This window comes from Elephas maximus, chromosome 4 (assembly GCF_024166365.1).
Source record: "Elephas maximus indicus isolate mEleMax1 chromosome 4, mEleMax1 primary haplotype, whole genome shotgun sequence".
Classification (NCBI taxonomy): Eukaryota; Metazoa; Chordata; class Mammalia; order Proboscidea; family Elephantidae; genus Elephas; species Elephas maximus.
Window position 1 is genome coordinate 119,875,144 of NC_064822.1, and position 24,214 is coordinate 119,899,357.

General features: G+C 36.1%; 1 protein-coding gene across 14 annotated transcripts in view; it reads left to right on the plus strand.

Annotated features, from left to right (window-relative positions):
- Window positions 1-23,580, plus strand: part of SLC16A7 (solute carrier family 16 member 7) — a 208,842-nt gene extending 185,262 nt beyond the window's left edge. For all 14 annotated transcript variants that reach the window (XM_049883739.1, XM_049883742.1, XM_049883740.1 and 11 more), the window contains 3 exons: window positions 14,878-15,021; window positions 18,254-19,072; window positions 23,086-23,580. In XM_049883739.1, the coding sequence (XP_049739696.1) occupies window positions 14,878-15,021; window positions 18,254-19,072; window positions 23,086-23,357 (1,235 nt within the window). In that variant the 3' untranslated portion in view covers window positions 23,358-23,580. The remainder of the gene's footprint in view (window positions 1-14,877; window positions 15,022-18,253; window positions 19,073-23,085) is intronic.
- The last annotated feature ends 634 nt before the right edge of the window (window positions 23,581-24,214 follow it).

A 24,214-nucleotide genomic window follows, 5' to 3' on the forward strand; every position in this document is an offset into this window, starting at 1 on the left:
TACCCTTTCTCTTTGCCATTTAGTTGATTCCAATTCCGACTCACAGCGACCCTGTAGGACAGAGTAGGACTGCCCCGTAGGGTTCTCTAGGCTGTAATCTTTATGGAGAAACCCTGGTGGTGTAGTGGTTAAGTGCTATGGCCTCTAACCAAAAGATCAGCAGTTCAGATCTGCCAGGCGCTCCTTGGGAACTCTATGGGGCAGTTCTCCTCTGTCCTATGGGGTCGGTATGAGTCAGAATTGACTCGACGGCAACAGGTTTGGCTTTTTTGGAATCTTCATGGAAACAGACTGCCACATCTTTCTCCCATGGAGAGGCTGGTGGGTTTGAACTGCCAACCCACGTGCTTAACAACTGCAACTGAGACTCTTAAAATATAACTGGAATGGTGAGTGAATACACAGTGGGTGTCTTCAGCTGACACAAAGATCCATCTTTTGTAGAGCTGGATGAGCCCTAGTAAATCAAACTAGGGGAGTTATCATTGAGCAAACTGCTAACTAAACATGATTCACCTGTGTAATATTTTTGCCTGCATCTTTGCAAAAGCAAATGCAAAAGCTGCTTCCTAATTCTCAGGACTCCCCCTCATGTCACTCACTGACTTAAAATGAGAGGATCACATGGAGGAGGAAACCAGGTTGGTTTTCAGTCCCAGCTTTGGTGCAGGGATAAACCTCTGGCAAATAAGTAGTTACTGAAGAGAATCCCCGTGCCCCTTCAAATTAAAATAGCAACAATTTTCTAATTCAAAAAGTCTGTTAAAAAAAAAAAAAAACCTTAAATTTGGAAAGGCACCCTCAGCAAGTAAAATGCTTTTGTAATAAACAGATAAATTTCAATAATTGCAAACAGCTTTTTCCCACTCTTGTGCTAGTGTTTTTTGTCATTCGATTTGACAAGATATCACATATACAAATTTGAAATAAAGCAAATGAAAAATAAATTATAGCAGTTTATCATTTCTTCTGTTAGTGTTTATGTTATGCATAAAAATTTTGTATAGCTCAAATTGATAGTCAATTCCAATTCCTGGTTTTGGATTGATCAAATATATTTTATGAAGTGTTCACTACATAATATATGCTTCATTTTTTCTCATAGCATTTATCATGTGCTCATGCAATATACAGAAGAAATAGAAACAAGCACTATAATGAATTCATGTCTATAGAACAGAATAACAATATATGAAAGAATAGACTACCCACTACCTGCCGTCAAGTTGATTTTGACTCACAGCGACCCTATAGGACAGAGTAGAACTCCCCCATAGGGCTTCCAAGGAACAGCTGGTAGATTCAAACTGCCAGGCTTTTTGTTAGCAGCCATAGTTCTTAACCATTGTGCTACCAGGGCTCCACACATTTTAAAAGTACATAACAAAAATCATCTGTTTATAAGTGTATGCAAAACTCTGAAATAAGCAGAAGGAGAGATAAGGTATAGTAGCTGTGTCAGGAGCCCCCAAGACCACTAGCAGGTTTGAAGATTCACTGGACACAGCATATAGTTGTACTCATGGCTTTGATGATTACAATGAGAGGCTACAAAGCTAAATTGGAAAAGGGAAAAGTGGGCACGTAGATGAAACCATGGGCACAAACTTCCAAGAGTCCTCTCCCAGTGGAGTCACACAAATCTAAATGAAACCCACTGCCATCAAGTTGATCCCCACTGATAGCAACCCTAAAGGACAGAGTAGAGCTGCCCTGTAGGGTTTCCAAGGCTGTAAGTGTTTACAGAAGCAGACTGATATATCTTTCTTCCATGGAGCAGCTGGTGGGTTCAGACTGTCGACCTTTTTTGCTTAGCAGCTGAGCACTTTAACCATGCTATCTGGGCTTCTGGAATCACACAAACCAAGCCCATTGTCCTTGGGTCCATTCCAACTCGTAGTGACCCTATAGGACAGAGTAGTATTGTCCCATAGGATTTCCAGGCAGCATCTGCTGGATTCTAACTGATGACCTTTGGATTAGCCACCAAGCTCTTTACCACAGTGCCACCAGAGCTCCACCAGGGTACATAGGACAGGCTTAATTCCTCTATCAACAAATGACAACACACATGAAGTGTTGTCTACCAGAAAGCTCATAAGAGACCCAGTGGGGCTGGTTCCATGGGCATTCTCTGCCTGTTGTTGTCGTTAGGTGCCGCTGAGTCGGTTTCAACTCATTGCGATCCCAGGTACCACAGAACAAAACACTGCCTGGTCCTTCGCCATGCTCACAATCACTGTTATGCTTAAGCCCATTGTTGCAGCCACTGTGTCAGTCCATCTCATTGAGGGTCTTCCTCTTTTTTTGCTGAGCCTGATGATGTCCTTCTCTAGGGACTGATCCCTCCTGATAACATGTCCAAAGTATGTAAGACGCAGTTCCGCCATCCTTGCTTCTAAGGAGCATTCTGGTTGTACTCCTTCCAAGACAGATCTGTTTGTTCTTTTGGCAGTCCATGGTATATTTAATATTCTTCACCAACACCAGAATTCAAAGGTGTCAGTTCTTCTTCTGTCTTCCTTATTCATTGTTCAACTTTTGCATGCAGAAGGTGTGATTGAAAATATCATAGCTTGGGTCAGGCGCACCTTGGTCTTCAAGGTGGCATCTTTGCTTTTCAATGCTTTAAAGAGATCTTTCGCAGCAGATATGCCCAACACAATGGATCTCTTGACATCTTGACTGCTGATTCCGTGGGTGTTGACTGTGGATTTCATTTTACTTGGATCCACAGACAACACCATTCTCTGCCTAGCAAGTATTAAAATTCTAGACTCCCAGCAGGAAAGCAGGTGTTCAGCATAAGCCACATTTTTGTAGGTTAGGCACAGTGAGCTACACAAAGTGGTTAGAGAATGACAAGAATGCTCCTAAAACCCAAGTTACCAGATGCCAGCCAAAGGCCAGCTCTGTAAGAAGGCCTTTCTTGAGGATAACAGTCTGCTGTGCTCTTTCTGCGCAGCAAGTAAAGGCACAGGCTTTGTAATTACATGAGCATAGGTTCACACCCACATCCTACCACTTAATGTGATCTTGAACAAATTATTTAAATGCTTTGGCCCTCAGTCTTATCAACTGTTAAACGGATTTAATTAGGTAATTTCAACTCAGAGTTGTCATGAAAATCGTGTAAAATAATGCATGCACAATACTTACCACATTGCAAACGTTGTTTATTCAGTAAATGTTGACATGGCAACTACCTTCAAAGAGCTTATGGTAGAATATACAAAGCTCAAATGAATAGAGAGCAAATAATACCAGCTGCAAGTGCAGTGGGTATTCCGAGAATAGACAAACACTCCCTGTAGTTTATAAGAATCACAAAAGCTTCCTGGCCAGAATAAGCATTCTTTTGCTAAGTGTTATGGAACCACAACTATTAAAGATCATTGGTTATCTTTCAGAAGAAAAAGAAGCAGCTGAGGCGTGGGTGACAATAGAGAATACTGAGATCCTCACGCTGCTCTCTGGTGAAATCCTCCTTTACAGTTTCATAGCTAGCATGAAAGTGGTTGCTCTCCTTGACACTAAAAATTCTGATATAGATAGTAAGATGGATCAGAAGAAATCAGTGGGTACATCAGTCTGGTTTAGATACAGTCAGATTTTTGTGGAAGTTTTTGGCAATAAGATATTAATCCTTTTCCATACAATTTGCATTCCTTTTTTTCCCCAATCTCTTTATTTTTTGATCATTTTTATTGTGCTTTAAGTGAAAGTTTACAAATCAAGTCAGTCTCTCACATAAAAACTTATATACACCTTGCTACATACTCCCAGTTACTCTCCCCCTAATGATACGGCCCTCTCTCTCCCTCCACTCTCTCTTTTCCTGTCCATTTTGTCAGCTTCTAACCCCCTCTACCCTCTCATCTCCCCTCCAGGCAGGAGATGCCAACATAGTCTCAAGTGTCCACCTGATCCAAGAAGCTCACTCCTCACCAGCATCCCTCTCCAATACACTGTCAAGTCTAACCCATGTCTGAAGAGTTGGCTTCCGGGATGGCTCCTGTCCTGGGCCAATAGAAGGTCTGGGGGCCATGACCACTGGGGCCTTCTAGTCTCAGTCAGACCATTAAATCTGGTCTTTTTATGAGAATTTGGGGTCTGCATCCCACTGCTGTCCTGCTCCCTCAGGGGTTCTCTGTTGTGTTCCTTGTCAGGGCAGTCATTGGCTGTAGCCAGGTACCATCTAGTTCTTCTGGTCTCAGGATGATATAGTCTCTGGTTCATGTGGCCCTTTCTGTCTCTTGGGCTCATAATTACCTTGTGTCCTTGGTGTTCTTCATTCTCCTTTGCTCCAGGTGGGTTGAGACCAATTGATGCATCTTAGATGGCTCCTTGCTAGCGTTTAAAACCCCAGACGCCACTCTTCAAAGGGGGATGCAGAATGTTTTCTTAATAGATTTTATTATGCCAGTTGACTTAGATGTCCCCTGAAATCATGGTCCTCAAACCCCTGCCCTTGCTACACCTGCCTTAGAAGCATTCAGTTTCTTCAGGAAACTTTTTGGTTTAGTCCAGTTGCGCTGACCTCCCCTGTATTGTGTGTTGTCTTTCGTTTCACCTAAAGTAGTTCTTATCTACTATCTAATTACTGAATACCCCTCTCCCATGCTTGCCTCCCTCCCTCCTCTCTAACCACAAAAGAATGTTTTCTTCTCAGTTTAAACTATTTCTCAAGTTCTTATAATAGTGGTCTTATACAATATTCATCCTTTTGCAACTGACTAATTTCACTCAGCATAATGCCTTCTGGATTTCTCCATGTTATGAAATGTTTCACAGATTCCTCACTGTTCTTTATCGATGCATAGTATTCCATTGTGTGAATGTACCATAATTTATTTACCCGTTCATCTGTTGATTGGCACCTTGTTTGCTTCCATCTTTTTGCTATTGGAAACAGTGCTGCAATAAACATGAGTGTGCATATATCTGTTTGTGTAAAGGCTCTTATTTCTCTAGGATATTTTATATTCCGAGGAGTGGGATTGCTGGATCGTATGGTAGTTCTATTTCTAGCTTTTTAAGGAAGCGCCAAATCGATTTCCAAAGTTGTTGTACCATTTGACATTCCCACCAGCAGTGTATAAGTGTTCCAATCTCTCTACAGCCTCTCCAACATTTATTATTTTGTGTTTTTTGGATTAATGCCAGCCTTGTTGGAGTGAGATGCAATCTCATTGTACTTTTGATCTGCATTTCTCCAATGGCTAATGATCGTGAACATTTACACATGTTTCTGTTAGCTACCTGAATGTCTTTTTTAGTGAAGTGTCTATTCGAATCTTTTGCCCATTTTTTAATTGGGTTATTTGTCTTTTTGTAGTTGAGTTTTTGCAGTATCATGTAGATTTTAGAGATCAGGCGCTGACTGAAAATGTCATAGCTAAAAACTTTTTCCCAGTCTGTAGGTAGTCTTTTTACTCTTTTGGTGAAGGCTTTCGATGAGCATAGGTGTTTGATTTTTAGGAGCTCCCAGTTATCTACTTTTTCTTCTGCAATCTTAATAATGTTTTATATACTGTTTTTGCCATGTATTAGGGCTCCTAATGTTGTCCCTATTTTTTCTTCCATGATCTTTATCATTTTAGATTTTATTTTTAGGTCTTTGATCCATTTTGAGCTTGTTTTTGTGAATGGAGTGAGGTATTGGTCTTCTTTCACTTTTTTGCAGATGGATATTCAGTTATGCCAGCACCATTTGTTAAAAAGACTGTCTTTTCTGCGTTTAACTGTTTTAGGGCCTTTGCCAAATATCAACTGCCCATATGTGGATGGATTTATGTCTGGATTCTCAATTCTGTTCCATTTGTCTATGTATCTATTGTTGTACCAGTACCAGGCTGTTTTGACTACTGTGGCGGTATAATAGGTTCTAAAATCAGGTAAAGTAAAGCCTCCCACTTTGTTCATCTTTTTCAGTAATGCCTTATTTATCCAGGGCCTCTTTCCCTTCCATATGAAGTTGGTGATTTGTTTCTCCATCTCATTAAAGAATGTCTTTGGGATTTGGATCGGAATTGCATTAAATGTATAGATGGCTTTTGGTAGAATAGACATTTTTATAATGTTAATTCTTCCTATCCATGAACAATGTATGTTTTTCCACTTATGTAAGTCTCTTTTGGTTTCTTGCAGAAGTGTACCGTAGTTTTCTTTGTATAACTCTTTTACATCTCTGGTAAGATTTATTCCTAAGTATTTTATCTTCTTGGGGGCTACTGTAAATGGCATTGATTTGGTGATTTCCTCTTCGATGTTCTTTTTGTAGGTGTAGAGGAATCCAACTGATTTTTGTATGTTTATCTTTTATCCCGATACTCTGCTGAACTCTTCTATTAGTTTCAGTAGTATTCTGGAGGACTCCTTAGGGTTTTCTGTGATGAGATCATGTCATCTGCAAATAAAGATACTTTGACTTCTTCCTTGCCAATCTGGATGCCCTTTATTTCTTTATCTAGCCTAATTGCTCTGGCTAGGACCTCCAACACAATGTTGAATAAGAGTGGCGATAAAGGGCATCCTTGTCTGCTTCCCAATCTCAATGGGAATGTTTTCAGGCTCTCTCCACTTAGGGTGATGTTGGCTGTTGGCTTTGTTATAAATGCCCTTTATTATGTTCAGGAATTTTCCTTCTTTTCCTATTTTGCTGAGAGTTTTTATCATGAATGGGTGTTGAACTTTTTTGTCAAATGCCTTTTCTGCATCAAATGATAAAATCATGTGATTCTTGTCTTTTGTCTCATTTATGTGGTGGATTACATCAACTGTTTTTCTAATGTTGAACCATCCCTGCATACCTGGTATGAATCCCACTTGGTCATGGTGAATTATTTTTTGATATGTTGTTGAATTCTATTGGCTAGAATTTTGTTGAGGATTTTCGCATCTACGTTCATGAGGGATATAGGTCTGTAATTTTCTTTCCTTGTGGTGTCTTTACCTGATTTTGGTATCAGTGATATGGTGGCTTCATAGAATGAGTTTGGTAGTATTCCATCCTTTTCTATGCTCTGAAATACCTTTAGTAGTAGTGTTGTTAACTCTTCTCTGAAAGTTTGGTAGAACTCTGCAGTGAAGTTCTCTGGACCAGGGCTTTTTTTTGTTGGGTGTTTTTTGATTACCTTTTCAATCTCTTCTTTTGTTATGGGTCTATTAGTTGTTCTTCCTCCATTTGTGTTAGTTTAGGTAGGTAGTGTGTTTATAGGAATTCATCCATTTCTTCTAGGTTTTCAAATTTGTTAGAGTACAATTTTTCATAGTAACCTGATATGATTCTTTAATTTCAGTTGGGTCTGTTGTAATATCGCCCATCTCATTTCTTATTTGAGTTATTTGCTGCTTCTCCTGTTTTTTTTTTTTTTGTCAATTTGGCTAGTGGTTTATCAATTTTGTTGATTTTTTCCAAAAACCAGCTTTGGTCTTGTTAATTCTTTCAGTTGTTTTTTGTTTTCTACTTCATTTATTTCAGCTTTAATTTTCATTATTTGTTTTATTCTGGTGCCTGTGGGTTTCTTTTGTTGCTCTATTTTATTCAAGTTGTAGGCATAATTCTTTGATTTTGGCCCTTTCTTCTTTTTGTGTGTGTGCATTTATTGATATAAATTGGCCTCTGAGCACCGCTTTTGCTGTGTCCCAAAGGTTCTGATAGGAAGTGTTTTCATTCCCATTGGTGGCTATGAATTTCTTTATTCCATCCTTAATGTCTTCTATAATCCAGTCTTTTTTAAGCAGGGTATTGTTCAGTTTCCAAGTGTTTGAATTCTTTCCCCTGCTTTTTCTGTTACTGATTTCCACTTTTATGGCCTTATGGCCAGAGAAGATGCTTTGTAATATTTCAATGTTTTGGATTCTGCCAAGGCTTGCTTTATGACCTAATATGTGTTCTATTTTAGAGAATGTTCCGTGTGCACTAGAAAAGAAAGTATACTTGGTTGCTGTTGGGTGGAGTGTTCTGTATATATCTATGAGGTCAAGTTGGTTGATTTTGGCATTTAGATTTTCCGGTCTTTATTGAGCTTCTTTCTGTATGTCCTGTCCTTCACTGAAAGGAGTATGTTGAAGTCTCCTACTATTATTGTGGAACTGTCTATCTCACTTTTCAACGCTGAAAGAGTTTGTTTTATATATCTTGCAGCCTTGTCATTGGGTGCATAAATATTTAATATGGTTTTATCTTCTTGGTGTATTGTCCCTTTAATCATTATATACTGTCCTTCCTTATCCTTTTTGATGGATTTAACTTTAAAGTCTATTTTGTCAGAAATTACTATTGCTACTCCTGCTCTTTTATGATTGTTGTTTGCTTGATATATTTTTTTCTATCCTTTGAGTTTCAGTTTGTGTCTCTAAGTTTAAGGTGTGTCTCTTGTAGGCAGCACATAGGCGGATCTTGTCTTTTAGTCCATTCTGCCAATCTCTGTCTATTGGTGCATTTAGTCCATTTACATTCACGTAATTATGGATAGTTTTGAATTTAGTTCTATCATTTTGATGTCTTTTTGTGTGTGTGTTGTTGACAGTTTCTTTTTCCCACTTAATTTTATGTGCTGAGTAGATTATCTTTATGTATTGTCCTTTCCTCCTATTTTTTGTTGATTTTGTTTCTGCTGAGTCTGTATTGTTTCTTGTATTTTTTTTTTTTTTTTTTGATGAGTAGGATAGTTTGTCTCCTTTGTGGTTACCTCATTATTTACCCCTACTTTTCTAAATTTAAAACTTTTATTTCTTTGTGTTGCCGTATCTTCCTCTCCATATGGAAGGCGTATGATTACATTTCTTAGTCCCTCTTTATTTTTCTAATGCTGTCTTCTTTTATATAATAACATTCCTGTGACCCTGTTTTGAGATTTTTTTTATAATCTTGCTTTGTTTTTTTGGATTTCCCCATCTAGGTTGACTCCTGGTTGCTCTGCCCAGTGTTCTAGTCTTGGGCTGATACCTGATATTATTGATTTTCTAACCAAAGAACTCCCTTTAGTATTTCTTGTAGTTTTGGTTTGGTTTTTACAAATTCCCTGAAAATGTGTTTATCTGGAAATGTCTTAATTTTACCTTTGTATTTAAGAGACAACTTTGCTGGATATATGATTCTTGGCAGGCAATTTTTTTCCTTCAATTTTTTAATTATGTCGTCCCATTGCCTCCTTGCCTGCATGGTTTCTGCCGAGTAGTCTGAGCTTATTCTTACTGGCTCTCCTTTGTAGGTGACTTTTCATTTATCCCTTGCTGCTCTTGTAATTCTCTCGTTATCTTTGGTTTTGGCAATTTTGATTAAAATATGTCTTTTTGACTTTCTTTTAAGATCTACCTTATGTGGAGTTCGATGAGCATCTTGGGTATATATTGTCTCATTTTTCACGATATCAGGGAAGTTTTCTGCGAACAAATCTTCAACAATTCTCTTTGTATTTTCTGTTATCCCTCCCTGTTCTGGTACTCCAATCACTGGTAGGTTATTTCTCTTGATAGAGTACCACATGATTCTTAAGGTTTCTTCATTTTTTTAAATTCTTTTATCTGATTTTTCTTCAAATATATTAGTGCCAAGTGATTTATCTTCGTGTTCAGAAATTCTACCTTCTACTTGCTCAATTCTGGTCCTATGACTTTCTATTGAGTTGTCTACTTCTGCAATTTTATTGTTAATCTTCTGAATTTCTGATTGCTGCCTGTCTATGGATTTTTCCAGCATATTAAACTTTTCATTTTGTTCCTGAATAATCTTTCTAATTTCTTCAGGTTCTTTATCTATGTCTTCCTTGGCTTGTTCTGCATATTGTCTCATTTCCTTCCTGATGTCTTGAAGGGTTCTGTATATTAAACTTTTGTATTCTGCATCTGGTAATTCCAGGAATGCACTTTCATCTAAAAAATCCCTGGATTCTTTTTTTTGAGAGCCTGTTGAGGTGATCATGGCCTGTTTCTTTAAGTGACTTGATATTGACTACTGTGTCCAAGCCATCTATAAGTTATTGTATTAGTTTATGCTTGCTTACTGTGTCATAGCTTCTTGCTTTGTTTTGTTTTGGTATACCGCTATGGGTTGCTTGAGTAAGCTAGCTTGATTATTTTCGCTTTTGGAGCTCTAATGTCCTGTCCTCAGATGGCTAGAGCTGTTATCAGGTATATCAGTCTAGGAGTCCATTCAGTTTTCTTGTATGAATTCAGCTCCGGTTTCCAGGTAGCTGATCAAGTGTGTGGTACAGGCTCTGTCGTACAGTCTTAGACGGGCAGGAGTAATTGGCGTATATACCAGTATCTGATTGCAGCAGGGCGTCATGCTCTGAAGAAGGCAGGGGCTTGAGAACTGACCACCGAGTGTCTCTGAGGAAAGCCCGCCCCTGTTCCCTGGAGCGTGCTGATGGGTGGGTTCTGCAGATGGGCCATGGACACCCAAAGTTTTTGGTTTTAAGGGCTGGGAGGTACAAGTTATCTTTGGACACCTGTTGCGGGTGGCTGGGTGACTTGAGTGGAGCTACAGTTCTTAGGTCCCTGATGTGGGTAGGTGAGGACCTTTTTTAATAGGCAAAGCAATGTCAAACATCAAACACCCACCTCTCCACCACACAGCTGAAATGGTTGGAGTTTGCCAACAAGGGCCTATTCTTCTGAAATAGGCCCATGCAGGTCCCTGCAGAGGGAATGTTGCTCAAAGTCCACAGACAGTTTATACCTGGACAGGAATTGCTGCAGTCCTGAGCTCCCCCGGTTAGTGAAGCTAGCAAATTATCTTTTCCCCCAAATGCAAATTTTTTCCTTCTTCAAGGCTCGGAGGATGGCTGTAGGTACTCAGCAGGGCCTATCTCAGGCCCAGGGGATTCAGACACTGAAGCCAGTTTGCAGATGGGGGGGATGCGTTAAAATATACGCAAGTACTTAGCTTTTGCTGAAAGCATGGTTCTCCTTAGGTTCCGGAGGTGTGAGTAGGCTGTGTAGCTAGCTGCTTCTCCCTGAGGAAACTGCAGCCAAACGCTAGTACCAGCCCGCCGCCGCCGCTCCAGAAAAGGTGCCTGAGGGCTCCCCATGATTCAGGCCTAGTAACTCCTCTCCGCCTCTGAACGGTCTCTTCCTCACCCTGCCCCTCAGTTCATTCTCTAACCTTGCCTTTGAAGCTCAGGGCTCCCAGCTTGTCACAAATATACTTGTTTCACTTGTTTTTTCGGGTCTTTGTTGTAAAGAGGGCTTACCGGAAGAGTCTGTCTATTCCACCATCTTGGCTCTGCCTTTTTCCCAACCTCTTGGCAAGCAAATAGAACAAATCATTTTGATGAACAATACCTTTCCTCTATTTAAGTATGGTCTCAGATATAACTCTCAGCAGTAGAGAATTTTTTTTTACATAATTAATGATTAAACATCATGATTACTTGAAAAAGGCATGCTGAGTAGACTTTCCTAATGATTGAATGAATGAATGAACTTAGGAATAAAATTATATTATGCCTAAGGTTCATCAGCAAGGTGACTTGTGAGGCTAGCTCATATAATGGGAATTTATTTCGTTTTGTTTTTTTGCAACTTCATCTTTCTCATTAGGACAATAAACCAAACTATCAGTAGGATGGAAAGACGGATGGTGTTGTGTCTTACATTTGATAGTATGGCTCCTCTAGCTAATATTAAGCATTAGATATTCTTTACAAAATAATGTGTTTTATTCTATATCATAATTTTAAATTTGATCCACAAGTGTTATAAAGTGGAACTATTGTATGACATTCTGTGAGTATTAATATTAAGGGTTAAAGAGCTTTGGTAATTTCTAAGTAGATTTTTATGAAGCACATCTCATTTTTCTAGGAAATATTATAAATGAATTATGTTAATAAGTCCTTATAGGAAATCATATAACTAAAGTATATAAGTTCAAATAAAATTATTTGGCAAAATTAGAACCCTCATTTCAGCTTGACTTGATTCCACTGTAGAAGTTAGCAAAGCCTACTCCAAAAAAAAAAAAGAAAAATTCCATTTCCTCTAAGTGTTTTGTTTAGTGATTACCCTTAATTATTCACAATAAGGAAAAAATGCCTTGATGCATTTATTACAACCTGTGAATATAATTATTTGCCAAACATTGCAAATTAAATTGTGACTATAGCCTATGTTCAAACTTAAATTTATACCATTTAAGTGGATACATTTATAAAATGTAGTAATTTGCACATTTGTTAGTTATTCAAGCACCACATAAAAAATAATGTGCAAATATAAATGATACTTTGAAGAGGTCATTGTTATTCATCCACATAATTGATAAAAACCTTTGAATTGATTCTGGTATGCTAGAATTTATCACAGAGTCCATCATGTTTCTTAAAATTGTGAATTGATGCATTTACCCCTCTAGATTATAATACATTGAGGATTATAGTTGTATTTATTATTGTATACTTTGTGTGTGTCAACTAACTTCCTATTAATAGCTCAAGAATTTTCAAAGCATGTTACATTTTAGTTAAATTTGGTTTAATTGAATTGGTTAAGGAAATGTAAGAAAAGAAAGGGGAATGGAATAGTATGAAACTTTTCACATCTAAATTCAGCGATTAATCAAAGCCAATCATGGTATTCTGATTTTCTTTTTTTCACAAAGGCTATTTAAATTTAGCTATATACGCTTTAATGAAAATGCTCATTTCCTGAATGATAGATCATGTCATATAATGTATTACATTATAATGTCATAATACATGATACTGTTTTGTGTTACATATTACTTTCTCTTGCCTTCAGGTGAGTTTTACCATTTTACGGACAAGGACAGGATTTTATTCTTTTCACATCATCCTGTACACTGTTCTTTGATTTTTTCCCCCAACTCTGATGCTTTTACAGAGATTTCTTTCACGTGCCCCATTTTCGTTTTATTTTGCCTACTATTAAGTGCAAAATTTTGTATTTTTTTTTTGAGTTATCTTTTTTCTAAATTTATTTGTTATTACTAATATCCTTTCCAAAGATATTGTGGAATAATATTAAGTATTTCAGGGAGTGAGGTTTAATTTGAAAATTGTATTTAAGGAATAAAAATAATAATTATAGCTGTGTGAAAATATATGGCTATATTGGTAAATCTATTTTAAAGTACTATTCACGTAGAAATTCTCAGACTTAGTGCAACAACACTTAGCAAATTTACAAGTTACATTTGTTGTCATTGTTAGGTGCCATCAAGTGGGTTCTGACTCATAGTGAACCTGTATGTAACAAAACAAAACATTGCCCAGTCCCATGCCATCCTCACAATCATTGCTATGTTTGAGCCCATTGTTGCAGCCACTGTGTCAATCCATCTCTTTGAAGGTCTTCCTCTTTTTCACTGACCCTCTGCTTTATTAAGCATGATGTCCTTCTCCAAAGACTGGTCCCTCCTGATATGTCCAAAGTACATGAGACGAAGTCTCACCATCCTTGCTTTTTTCTAAGGAATGTTCTGTCTGTACTTCTTCCAAGACAGACTTATTCATTTTCCTGGCAATCCATGATATATTCAGCATTCTTTGCCAACACCGTAATTCAAAGACATCAGTTCTTCTTCAGTCTTCCTTATTCATTGACCAGCTTTCTCATGCATATGAGGCGATTGAAAATACCATAGTTTGGGTCAGATAAACCTTAGTCCTCAAGGTGATATCTTTGTTTGTTTTTTAACACTCGAAAGAGATCTTTTGCAGCAGATTTCCCCAATGCAATATGTCATTTCATTTCTTGACTACATTAACTAGCTAAAAATAATTTTATATTTGTAGGTCAAATTTTGAACAGAGAATTCTGACCTAATACAATAGTTTTTCCTCAAATAGTGGTACTAATTTCAGATGAAGTAGGACTCAAGGTGGAAGTTACAAAGCAAGCCATTTACACATTGACCCAAATGCACCAAACCCTATGCCTTCTAGTCAATTCCAACTCATAGTGACCCTATAGGCCAGAGTTGAAGACAGGTACCATAAAATGATACGGGCTTTCATTTAATCTATTTTCAATTGTAAATGTTCAACTATTATCTTATAATCCACAAAGAAAGAAGAAATGCTACTCATTAAAATGACACAACTCTTTCTTAATATGTAGAACTTTTATAATTAGTAAAAGAACTTTTTTCATACTTAAAAATAGATTATTTTAATCTTATACCACTCCTGAATATTTTATACATGCACTTACAAATTGAAACCCTGGTGGCGTAGTGGTTAAGTGCTACAGCTACTAACCAAAGGGTCAGCAGTTCAAATCCGCCAGGCGCTCCTTGGAAACTCTACAGGGCAGTTCTACTCTGTCCTGTAGGGTCGCTATGAGTCAGAATTACAAATACATCAGAAAATATACGTTAAATATATTTAGTAAGGCATTCCTAAAACTTCTTCACATTCAGTATCTGACTCTAGCAGTGGCATAGAATCAATGAAATATGGTATTAAAATAAAATTACAGTAAGATATAATTAAAAAATGAATTCTAATTAATGGCATACACATGCGCTTTCTCCAAAATGAAATTCTAACACAAACCGTGTATATAATCCCTAAATTTTTGTTAAATTTTCTTGTATTTGTTAAGATGCTCTAGATATTTTAAACTCTTTTGTTGAAAAACTTCCATTAAAATTTGAATAATTAGCATCAAAACAAACTATATGTTAAATCCGATTATTTCATTTCATGTGCTTTTACATATATAGTTCAAGGTAACAAGTCAAACTGATTATTTGTGAAGTATTGAAAAGTCCTCTTTATGTTCCATGTGAAATAATGTTTTTCTTTGATCATTAAAATATGCCTTCTAATCTTTCAAAATTAACTGTTAAAATAAACAAACAAACCAGCAACTGAATTTTTCTGAATCTTCTCCCTACCTCAGGTCCCATAAGTAGTGTTTTGGTGAATAAATATGGCAGCCGTCCAGTGGTGATAGCAGGAGGCTTATTGTGCTGTTTGGGAATGGTCTCTGCCTCTTTCAGTACCAATGTTGTAGAGCTTTACCTCACTGTGGGATTCATTGGAGGTAAGTTGAGTCAAGTTTTGCTTTCAGATATTTTCTTCTTAATACTTCTGTTGTTTTCCAAGTCAGAAGCAGAACCACAGAAAATTTGTATTGATTCTCTCTGAATTTTCTTTTTGTGCCAGTTGCTATCTTTAGAGTATTTTAATCTAGTTCATTGAAATATTAGCTATTGAATGACCAATCACTCATTTCAAGATATAAAAACAAGTTATCAGACAAATTATGTGCTATCCTATAAATGTCACAAATAAAAGTTTTTTTTTTTTTTTTTTTTTTTTACAGTTTTCACTCCTCACTTTTCAGCCATTTGTGATGGTATTGTGGATATAGACTTTCTGGTATCTAAATACCTTCATTTAAAAAAATATATTTTTCATTACTTATTTTCGTTTAGAATATATAACTTTCCACTCATAGTGTTAAAAATGGTGCCAGAAAGATGTTTTCTTGGTGCACTTTTTAAGATAACAACGAAAGTACCACTGTGTTCTGACTAGCAGTAGAGCCCAGTGACTATGTCTCTTAGTCAAATGATTCTAATTGTTTAAAAGCTCTGTGAGGCACATTTGCCACGAGTACAAATATTTTGAAATAATATATTATCAGTTGTTTCTCACTGTGTACATATGTATGTCATATAAAGATATATTCTCACGTATGTCTGTTGGCTTAAATTGACCTGTCAATTTAGAACTATTTTTAGTAGCCTAGACAATAGATCCCATTAAAAATCTATATTCAAAGTTTCAGGAAAAATTTGAGTTCAATAATATAAAGAGACACAGATAAAAAGGCAAATAAATATAGTTCTCTTTTTTTGTAGTGATTTTAGATCAATCTAATATAGGATGATGAGGCAGTGGTTAAAAGCATTTGGCTGTTAACCAAAAGATTACTGGTTCAAACCCACCAGCTGCTCTGCTGAAGAAAGATGTAGAAGTCTACTTCTGTAAAGATTTATTGCCTTGGAAACCCTATGGGGAAGTTCTACTCTGTCCAGTAGGGTCGCTATGAGTCAGAATTGATTCGATGGCGAGGGACTTGGTTTTGGTTAATCTTATACACTTATGTATTATTTAATGAAAAAATAAGTAAATATTACAGCCAACAGTAATAAAATAATAGTGATGTTAAAATCATTCTCTTTATAACCTATCCTCAACTCTCTTCATTTTTTGATATGGTAAAACACCTTTTGACGTTGTAAGTGAGAATATCTTTATATCTAAGCATCGTCACAGTGGAGATAATGCCCTTTGTGCAGGCATAGTGAATACTGTGTGTGACCGTAGCAGTCAGACTGGACCTACAAGTGGAAATATTAAGGAGAAGCGGATTTTGGCATTCTTTCCTTTGCATACCACTCTAAATTATAATTTTATTCCTCTGTGTCTTGAAGATTTTGGTGCTTCTAAACTCGACTATTACAAGGCTAATACACCTATGAGGGATTTACCTTAAGTCAGAATCAGCCAATACTCTTTGGTTTCTAAAATCAGAAAGATCTAGCTTTTAAACCTGACTTAGCACGTACAAACTCTGTGATCATGGGTGGATTAACCCCCTTATATCTCAAACTCTTTGTCTTTAAAATGGGTAAAGTGATAGTTCCTTCCTTAGAAAATTGCTGGAATAAGTTATGTTAAAAAAAAAAAAAAAGAATATATTGTACTTTACGAAGTGCCTAGAATATTGTTGTTATAAATAAATATTAGCAAATAATAATAATCACAGTGCCATTTATATAATATCTTACAAATTATAGCGCTTACATGATTTTGGCAAAACAGTTTTTTGTTGTTGTTGTTGAGGGAATTATAGCTCAAGAAATCTTAAGTGTTCTGCCTGAGACTGTCCAGTGGTTTGGGGCAGATTCAGATCGTTCAGTGTCAAATCCCATGGTCATTTTACCACACCAGCGTAGGAAATAGATGGCACCTATCTCCTAATGAGAGCTTGGGTTACCGTTTGAAAGCAAAAGTTCCAGGTGCCAGAATGGGGGAAATAATGGTGTAAGATAAATACACTTCAATGTTGAAACAGAGTACATAGATTTTATTTTAGGTTCTTCCACGTAAAAGCCATCCAAGTGGTTTTAGTATTTCTAGGTTATATCTAAATAAACTTATTTTGCTTATAGCTGAGGTAAAATCAGAGAGCATGTCGTCCTATTCTTCAAAGCATATTCTTGGTTCCTTTGCATCAGCTTTTAGAGACCCTACTACTCATAGAAAATGATTGTATTAAAGAGTTGGAGTAAGGATTTGTACCAAGACCTGTGTGTCCCAGAACCTAAATAATGAACCCCCTTGCCATACTGTCTCAATTTGTGTAAATTAGTAAATACAGAATAATTTTTACTCCATAGCCCCCAAAATAATATACATTAATGCCTGTGCTAAGACCAAAAGAACAATAATTTATATGAAACAATTGTATGTACTTCTCAAAGAAAAATATTATTATTACTGACAAAGAGTAACTTTGTAAGCTTCAAGAGGTAATTCATTTCTCAAAGGTGATATTCAACACCTCCAAGGAGTGCCCCAGGGGCAACTTTTAACTCATACCGACAGTTAACTTTAATCCCTGAAGTAAGTATATATTTCAAGCAGAAAAATTCTTTACTTTTTGGTTAACACCCATGTGCCTCTATATACATGAAATGTGTAATGTGAGGGATGCCAAGCGTGAAATTAATGGGCAGGAATTTATTTTTCTTTTTTATTATTTGCATGGTGTTGAAAGAAATGTCTCTGATGAAATGTAAGATTGTTAAAAATGATGACCTTTTTAGGCTGGTTACATTCCTTATACTCTGAAAGTAACATAAAGTATTTAAACTTTTAAATGCATTCTTGCCTACAAGAAAAAAACTTTGTTTCTTATTTATATGTGTGTGTAAATAGATATTGAGAAAGAAATTAATTTATCTGTGGAATTAAATGATTTTAATTAAGAGCTAATAACGTTACCCTAGTTTCAACTTCTTTTATGATTTATTCAAACATCAGTAGAAGTTCTTAGTTTCATTTCTGTGGTTTAAAATGAACTTAACATTAAACTGCCATATCAAGTGTCCAGTTATGAGAAACTTTTTGTTTTTGTATAATTCTATTTGTAATCATCACAAATTACTACCTGCAGTTGCATTTTTATTTCAGCCTTACACCTGATTGTCTTTCTTGGGTGGCATAATGTGTCTGTGTTTATTTTGTTTTGTTCTTTTTAGGTGTAGGTTTAGCCTTCAATCTGCAACCGGCCTTAACGATAATTGGCAAATACTTCTTTAAGAAACGACCCATGGCGAATGGATTGGCCATGGCTGGAAGTCCTGTCTTCTTAAGTACATTGGCTCCTTTCAATCAGTTTCTTTTTAATAATTATGGCTGGAAAGGAAGCTTCTTGATTTTGGGGGCGATATTTTTGCACTCCTGTGTGGCTGGGAGCCTCATGCGACCCATTGGACCCAAACAAACTAAAAGCAAGTCTAAAACAAAAATTGGCGTAAGAGTGAATGAATCAGGTCTGAAGAAAAGACCTAAGAAGAAATCAGCTTGGGAAAGAATGAATAAGTATTTAGATTTCTCCCTTTTTAAGCATAGGGGCTTTCTTATATACCTGTCTGGAAATGTTATCATGTTTCTAGGATTTTTTGCCCCTGTTATATTCTTGGCTCCATATGCTAAGGACAAGGGAATTGATGAGTATTCTGCAGCTTTTTTGCTGTCTGTTATGGCTTTTGTTGATATGTTTGCTAGGCCTTCTGTAGGATTAATTGCAAACTCTAAATTTATCCGACCCCGAATCCAGTACTTCTTCAGTTTTGCAATCATGTTCAATGGAATCTGTCATCTCCTGTGCCCATTGGCAGAAGACTACACAAGCCTGGTGGTATATGCTATATTCTTTGGCCTTGGATTTGGGAGTGTTAGTGCTGTCCTCTTTGAAACTCTCATGGACCTTGTTGGCGCTGCAAGGTTTTCCAGTGCTGTGGGACTTGTCACAGTTGTGGAATGTTGCCCAGTTCTTCTTGGCCCTCCTCTTGCTGGTAAGAATATTTCTTATCGAGGAAAGCAAAAAAGCATACAGTTAATATTCATTAGCAGAGAATATTCTTTGCAGTGAAAAATAAGGTTTATAATAATAAACACTAACAGCTTGAATGATTGTGGGGTTGTTAATTTTAGGTTTTATTATTTTTTAATTTCATAATTAGTTGACTTTAGACCTATATTTACTTCAGAGTCTGAACCTATGATCTGAAGAATTTAAATTAAACTGATGCTTAGCATCGTATTTTTTACACTTTTTATCCGCATCAGTTGTTTTGTGCTTTTAAAATGTGTCTTAAGAATAAATTGCTGTTTTTCCTCTATCAGTGATAGAAAGATTTCTCTTCTACCTGTGTTAAAATAAGTCAAAAACCTAAAATGATGCTTCTTAAATGTTTGTAATTAGTGTGCTGATAACATTCTATTACTGTGAAACTTGTCGTGTGCCTAAGGAATACTTCCTAATATTAATGATATGAGTGTGTGTGTGTGTGTGTGTGTGCGTTGTTGTTAGTTGCCATTCAGACTATTTTTTTTAATATTACTGATATAAATATATATCTTATATATATATATATGTTGTTGTTGTTAGTTGCCATAGAGGCAATTTTGACTCATGACAGCCTCAAGTGTGCAGAGAAAAACTGCACTCCATAGGGTTTTCAAGGCCGTGACCTTTAGGAGGCAGACCACCAGGCCTTACTTCCCAGGCATCTGTGGGTGCATTTGAACCCCCAGTCTTTCAGTTAGTACTCCAGCACTTAACCATTTGTGCTGCCCAGTTTGTTTTTTTCTCTCTATATATAAATATGTATACATATATATGCATCTAAAAAATATATATGCATAGAATATACAAGAATGAAAGACAATGCATTCAAGATTATTTTTATTAGATACTTATTTCCCTAGAAGCCCTGGTGGCATAGTAGTTAAGTTCTACGGCTGCTAACCAAAGGGTCGGCAGTTCAAATCCGCCAGGTGCTCCTTGGAAACGCTATGGGGCAGTTCTACTCTGTCCTATAGGGTTGCTATGGGTCAGAATCGACTCAATGGCACTGGGTTTTTTTTTTTTTTTTTTGGTTTATATTCCCTACTTATGAATTGCAAAGATTACCTTTAGATTTTGAGATCTAAAATATTTTCAAAAGATACCTATAAATGTGTCTTTACTAAATTACTCAATAAGATGACTACGTAGATATTTAGGGTCTTACCAAAGAAGAAAAAGACCCTCACAAATTGAAAACAGTTTTGTGAAGGAATGTAATTGGGTATTAAAAAAAAAGATAAAATTGTCATCACAGACAATTCATTCTTGTGAACTTTCTTATGGTTTTGTGATGGTTTTGTTTTGAATGAAAATTGTGAATACTTTCACGAGTAAATTCTTTTAGTTTAGTTAAATTATCTGAACCTGTAATTTAAAGACTCATGTGTAAGTGCATTTTTGAAGTTCAGACTTTGTTTAGTTTTGAACTTCGAATGTTATGGATAGTAAAATATTTTTTGTGGGCCGGCCTTTTCCAGCAATCACCGTATATCCAGGCAACCATCTCAAAAGCGGGAAAATTCATGTTTGTTAATCTTAACGCCAACATTGAGCTTTTGTCTTTAACTTTTCCACTTGGTAAGGAATACATCAAAGCTGGCTTTAAGATCTTGGTGATGTAGTTGTTGCTTTTTCTGTCCACCAGGGCTATCTTCTATACATCTGTCGTTATGGCTATACCATGCCAACAAAAGCAGTTATCAGAGTGAAAACCTGTAGATCTTATATTTATCAGCCAGTTCATTTTGTTATGTAAGACAGTGAAAATTGGCCTGTTTTTTATGCAGAATTATTTTAACCAAATAAGTTTTAGAGTCTATTTTATTCGCAACATAAATTTTTGTATCAGCAGAGAAAATTTTATTTCACTGTCCATGGTGGGGGAAACCCTGGTGGTGTAGTTGTTAAGTGCTACAGCTACTAACCAAAAGGTCAGCAGTTTGAATCCACCAGTCTTTCCTTGGAAACTCTGTGGGGCAGTTCTACTCTACCCTATAGGGTTGCTATGAGTCAGAATCGACTCAATGGCAGCGGGTTTTTTAGCTGGTTCATGGTAGGAGAAAAAATTCAAATTAGTTCAACAGACTTAGAGATTTGGCTCAAAGGAGTAAAATGAGGGAATCTGATATGGCCAATCCTACCCATTCTGAGAACCTGCATTAATAATATTTTTTATATTGCTTTTGGTAGCAAGGTATCTTTGATTGCTTATTACGTTAATATTGCCAAACAGTTGTGCCACTAGTTACAATAAAGCCAAACCCATTGCCATTGCGTCGATTCCGACTCATAACGACTCTATAGGAGAGTGGAACTGCTCCCATAGAGTTTCTAAGGAGTGGCTAATGGATTCAAAATGCTGACCTTTTGGTTAGCAGTGGATTTCTTAACCACTGTGCCACACTGGTAGCAATGCAGCAATTCATTTGGGCCTCATTTTTGAAGCTCTCAAACTATAACCATAATATATTCATTTTTCCATCTATTTCTGCTCCCTGATACTCCTTGACCTTTAGTCCCTTCTCTAAAACATTTGATTATTGCTAGAAAATGCCTGGCACATAATAGGTACACAATGTTTTGGAATGAATGGATGTGGGTGCTATTAATTCCTACACAGTTAGTTGCAGCTACTGCTACTACTCTCATTATTGGAGCAGTGAAAGATAGGGAATATGTGATTTTTACTTTTATACTTTTTGCAGCCCAGACTTTCTCTACTCCACTCACAAGAGCTGAAACTTCAGTTTTTGATGATGCTAAAAAATTCCCCAACATTTAGAGAGTATGCTGATATTGCAGCCTAAAGTGATATTAACTCTGATGGATCCATGGACCTAATTTTTTTTTAATTATTTAAAAATGTAATGACCGTTATATGAATATAAATATTTGACTCTTTTTAGAATGGAAAATTAAATTATGTAATTTTTGTTATGTGTATGTATGTGTCATACTTATTCAAATAAGCATATTATACCATTTACGTATGTACAACAGGAAACTTTTGTTCAAATAGATAATTTAGCAAGTAGCAAGTGAGCCATTTTACCAGAATTCTGACTAAACAGACTGGCTTGAGATGTCTGTATCGGAATGACCTGGAATGCACATGATAATATAGACCTGTGTACACTAACTTTTGTTGTCAAGAATTATCATTAAGAATTAGATGCCTTTATAAACAATATGGTCTCTTTTATCAAATGGAATGAAAAATTTCTTCCTGGTTAGTTTGACTTTGAGAATTTCGACTTATATAGTAAAACAAACAAACGAGCTTAAACTGGGATTAGCCTAAAAAGCAGCATGGCCCTTAACCAAGAGGTTGAATGAAGCCATTTTACAGAATTGTTAAAAATCTGAGATTCAGACAGATGTTGGCTGAATCCATATTCTGCCAGTCACTGGCTATGTATCCATGGTCTAACTACCTTGTAATACTCTTGTTAGTATTAAATGAGATGTTACTTATAATGTGCTTTGTCCAGTACTGGGCATAAAGTATTTATTAAATATTAGTCACTGTCAGGATCTTAGAAGAGCCTCTGGGTGCTTCCTAAAGAATGGAACTTTTCTCTCTTATTGAAGAGAAAAAGGAGCATGGAAAGGGTAAAGCGATTCCCACGGGTAGAACAGTATACCTCACACCTGTATATTTTTATGAATATAAATGCAAACACATATATACCTAATATATCTTGATTATATTTTTACTGGGAGAACTAATATCTAATAAATTTAGTCTACTAGTAATAAAAAGAAAAAAAATAATGCTGCAAATTCCTGCACATGCCTTTCTATGCATACGTAGAAGTCAAAATCTGGAATATCTTTGCCTTTGCTAAAAGTCTCATTTAATGTTAATCTAAATAAGAGATAGTTACACATTGTATCTGGCAAAGACTTTTTTTGAACATTTTTTCATTTTTTATTATTATGTTCTTTGTCTCTCAGGTAAATTGGTGGACGAAACTGGAGAATACAAAAACATGTACATGGCCTGTGGTGCTATTGTGGTCTTTTCAAGCCTGTGGTTGCTCATTGGCAATGCTATAAACTATAGATTGCTTGACAAGGAAAAGAAGTTGGAAGAAGCAAAGAAGAAGAAACTACGTAAACTTGAGTCCAAAGACTCTGAACCCTTGAAAAAATTTAATTCTCATGATGTTGATGTCATAATTCCAAGAGCACAGGCTACTCCCTCAGAAAGAGAAACTAATATTTAACAAGAATTACATTTCTGATTTCAGTGTTTTTTACTTTTCTTAGGAGTATTTTTTTTTTTTCAAAGTATGAAAAGGTTTTTTAGTTGAAATGAGGAGTTACAGTTAAGGGAGGAGATGAGATGTTCTTCAATAGCAAATTTTAAATGTGTTTATTATTTAACACTTATTTACTTGGGAAGATAAATTTTGAGAGTATGCATATAAGAAAGCCATGCAATTAACTTACTTCCATACATGACTCTGGGTATTATGGTTAAAGTACTAATTTTAAAGTCTTCCAGTGACAGATAGGCTTGGTCATATGTAGAGAGATCTGAATCTTAAACCTCTGGTTTAAGTAGTTAGCTAGTTAGAGAGAATAAGTATAATTCCATAAGACGATTCTCTCTACATTTCTTTTTTTTTTTTTTTGGTATTAAAGTATATACTCAAATTGTGTGTACATGCACACAGAGTATCAGCAGAACAAAGGACAAAAATGTTCAAAAAGAATATTGTCTTGGAATTTTTTTAAGTAAAAAAGCCCATGGCAACTAAAGAAATGTGTTATATCTGCTGGTTACAGTGTGGATATTAAAGATAAGAACTTGGGTGAAAATAATGGTGGTCTTAATTAGGAAATGCAACTGACTACTCAAAATAAGTGTTTGCACATATAAAATAAATTTGAAAGAGAAAAGAAAAAGAAAAAAAACCCTCCATTTTAAACAATTGTTTCTGAGTACTTTTAGCCTTCATTAATCCACACACATGATATTCTTTGAGGGGGTTCATTAGTACCTGGAGCTAGTGAGTAGAACTTTGAAATAATTTCAGAAATCTTATCTAATATGTAAATCAAGCTAAAAGTCTAAATG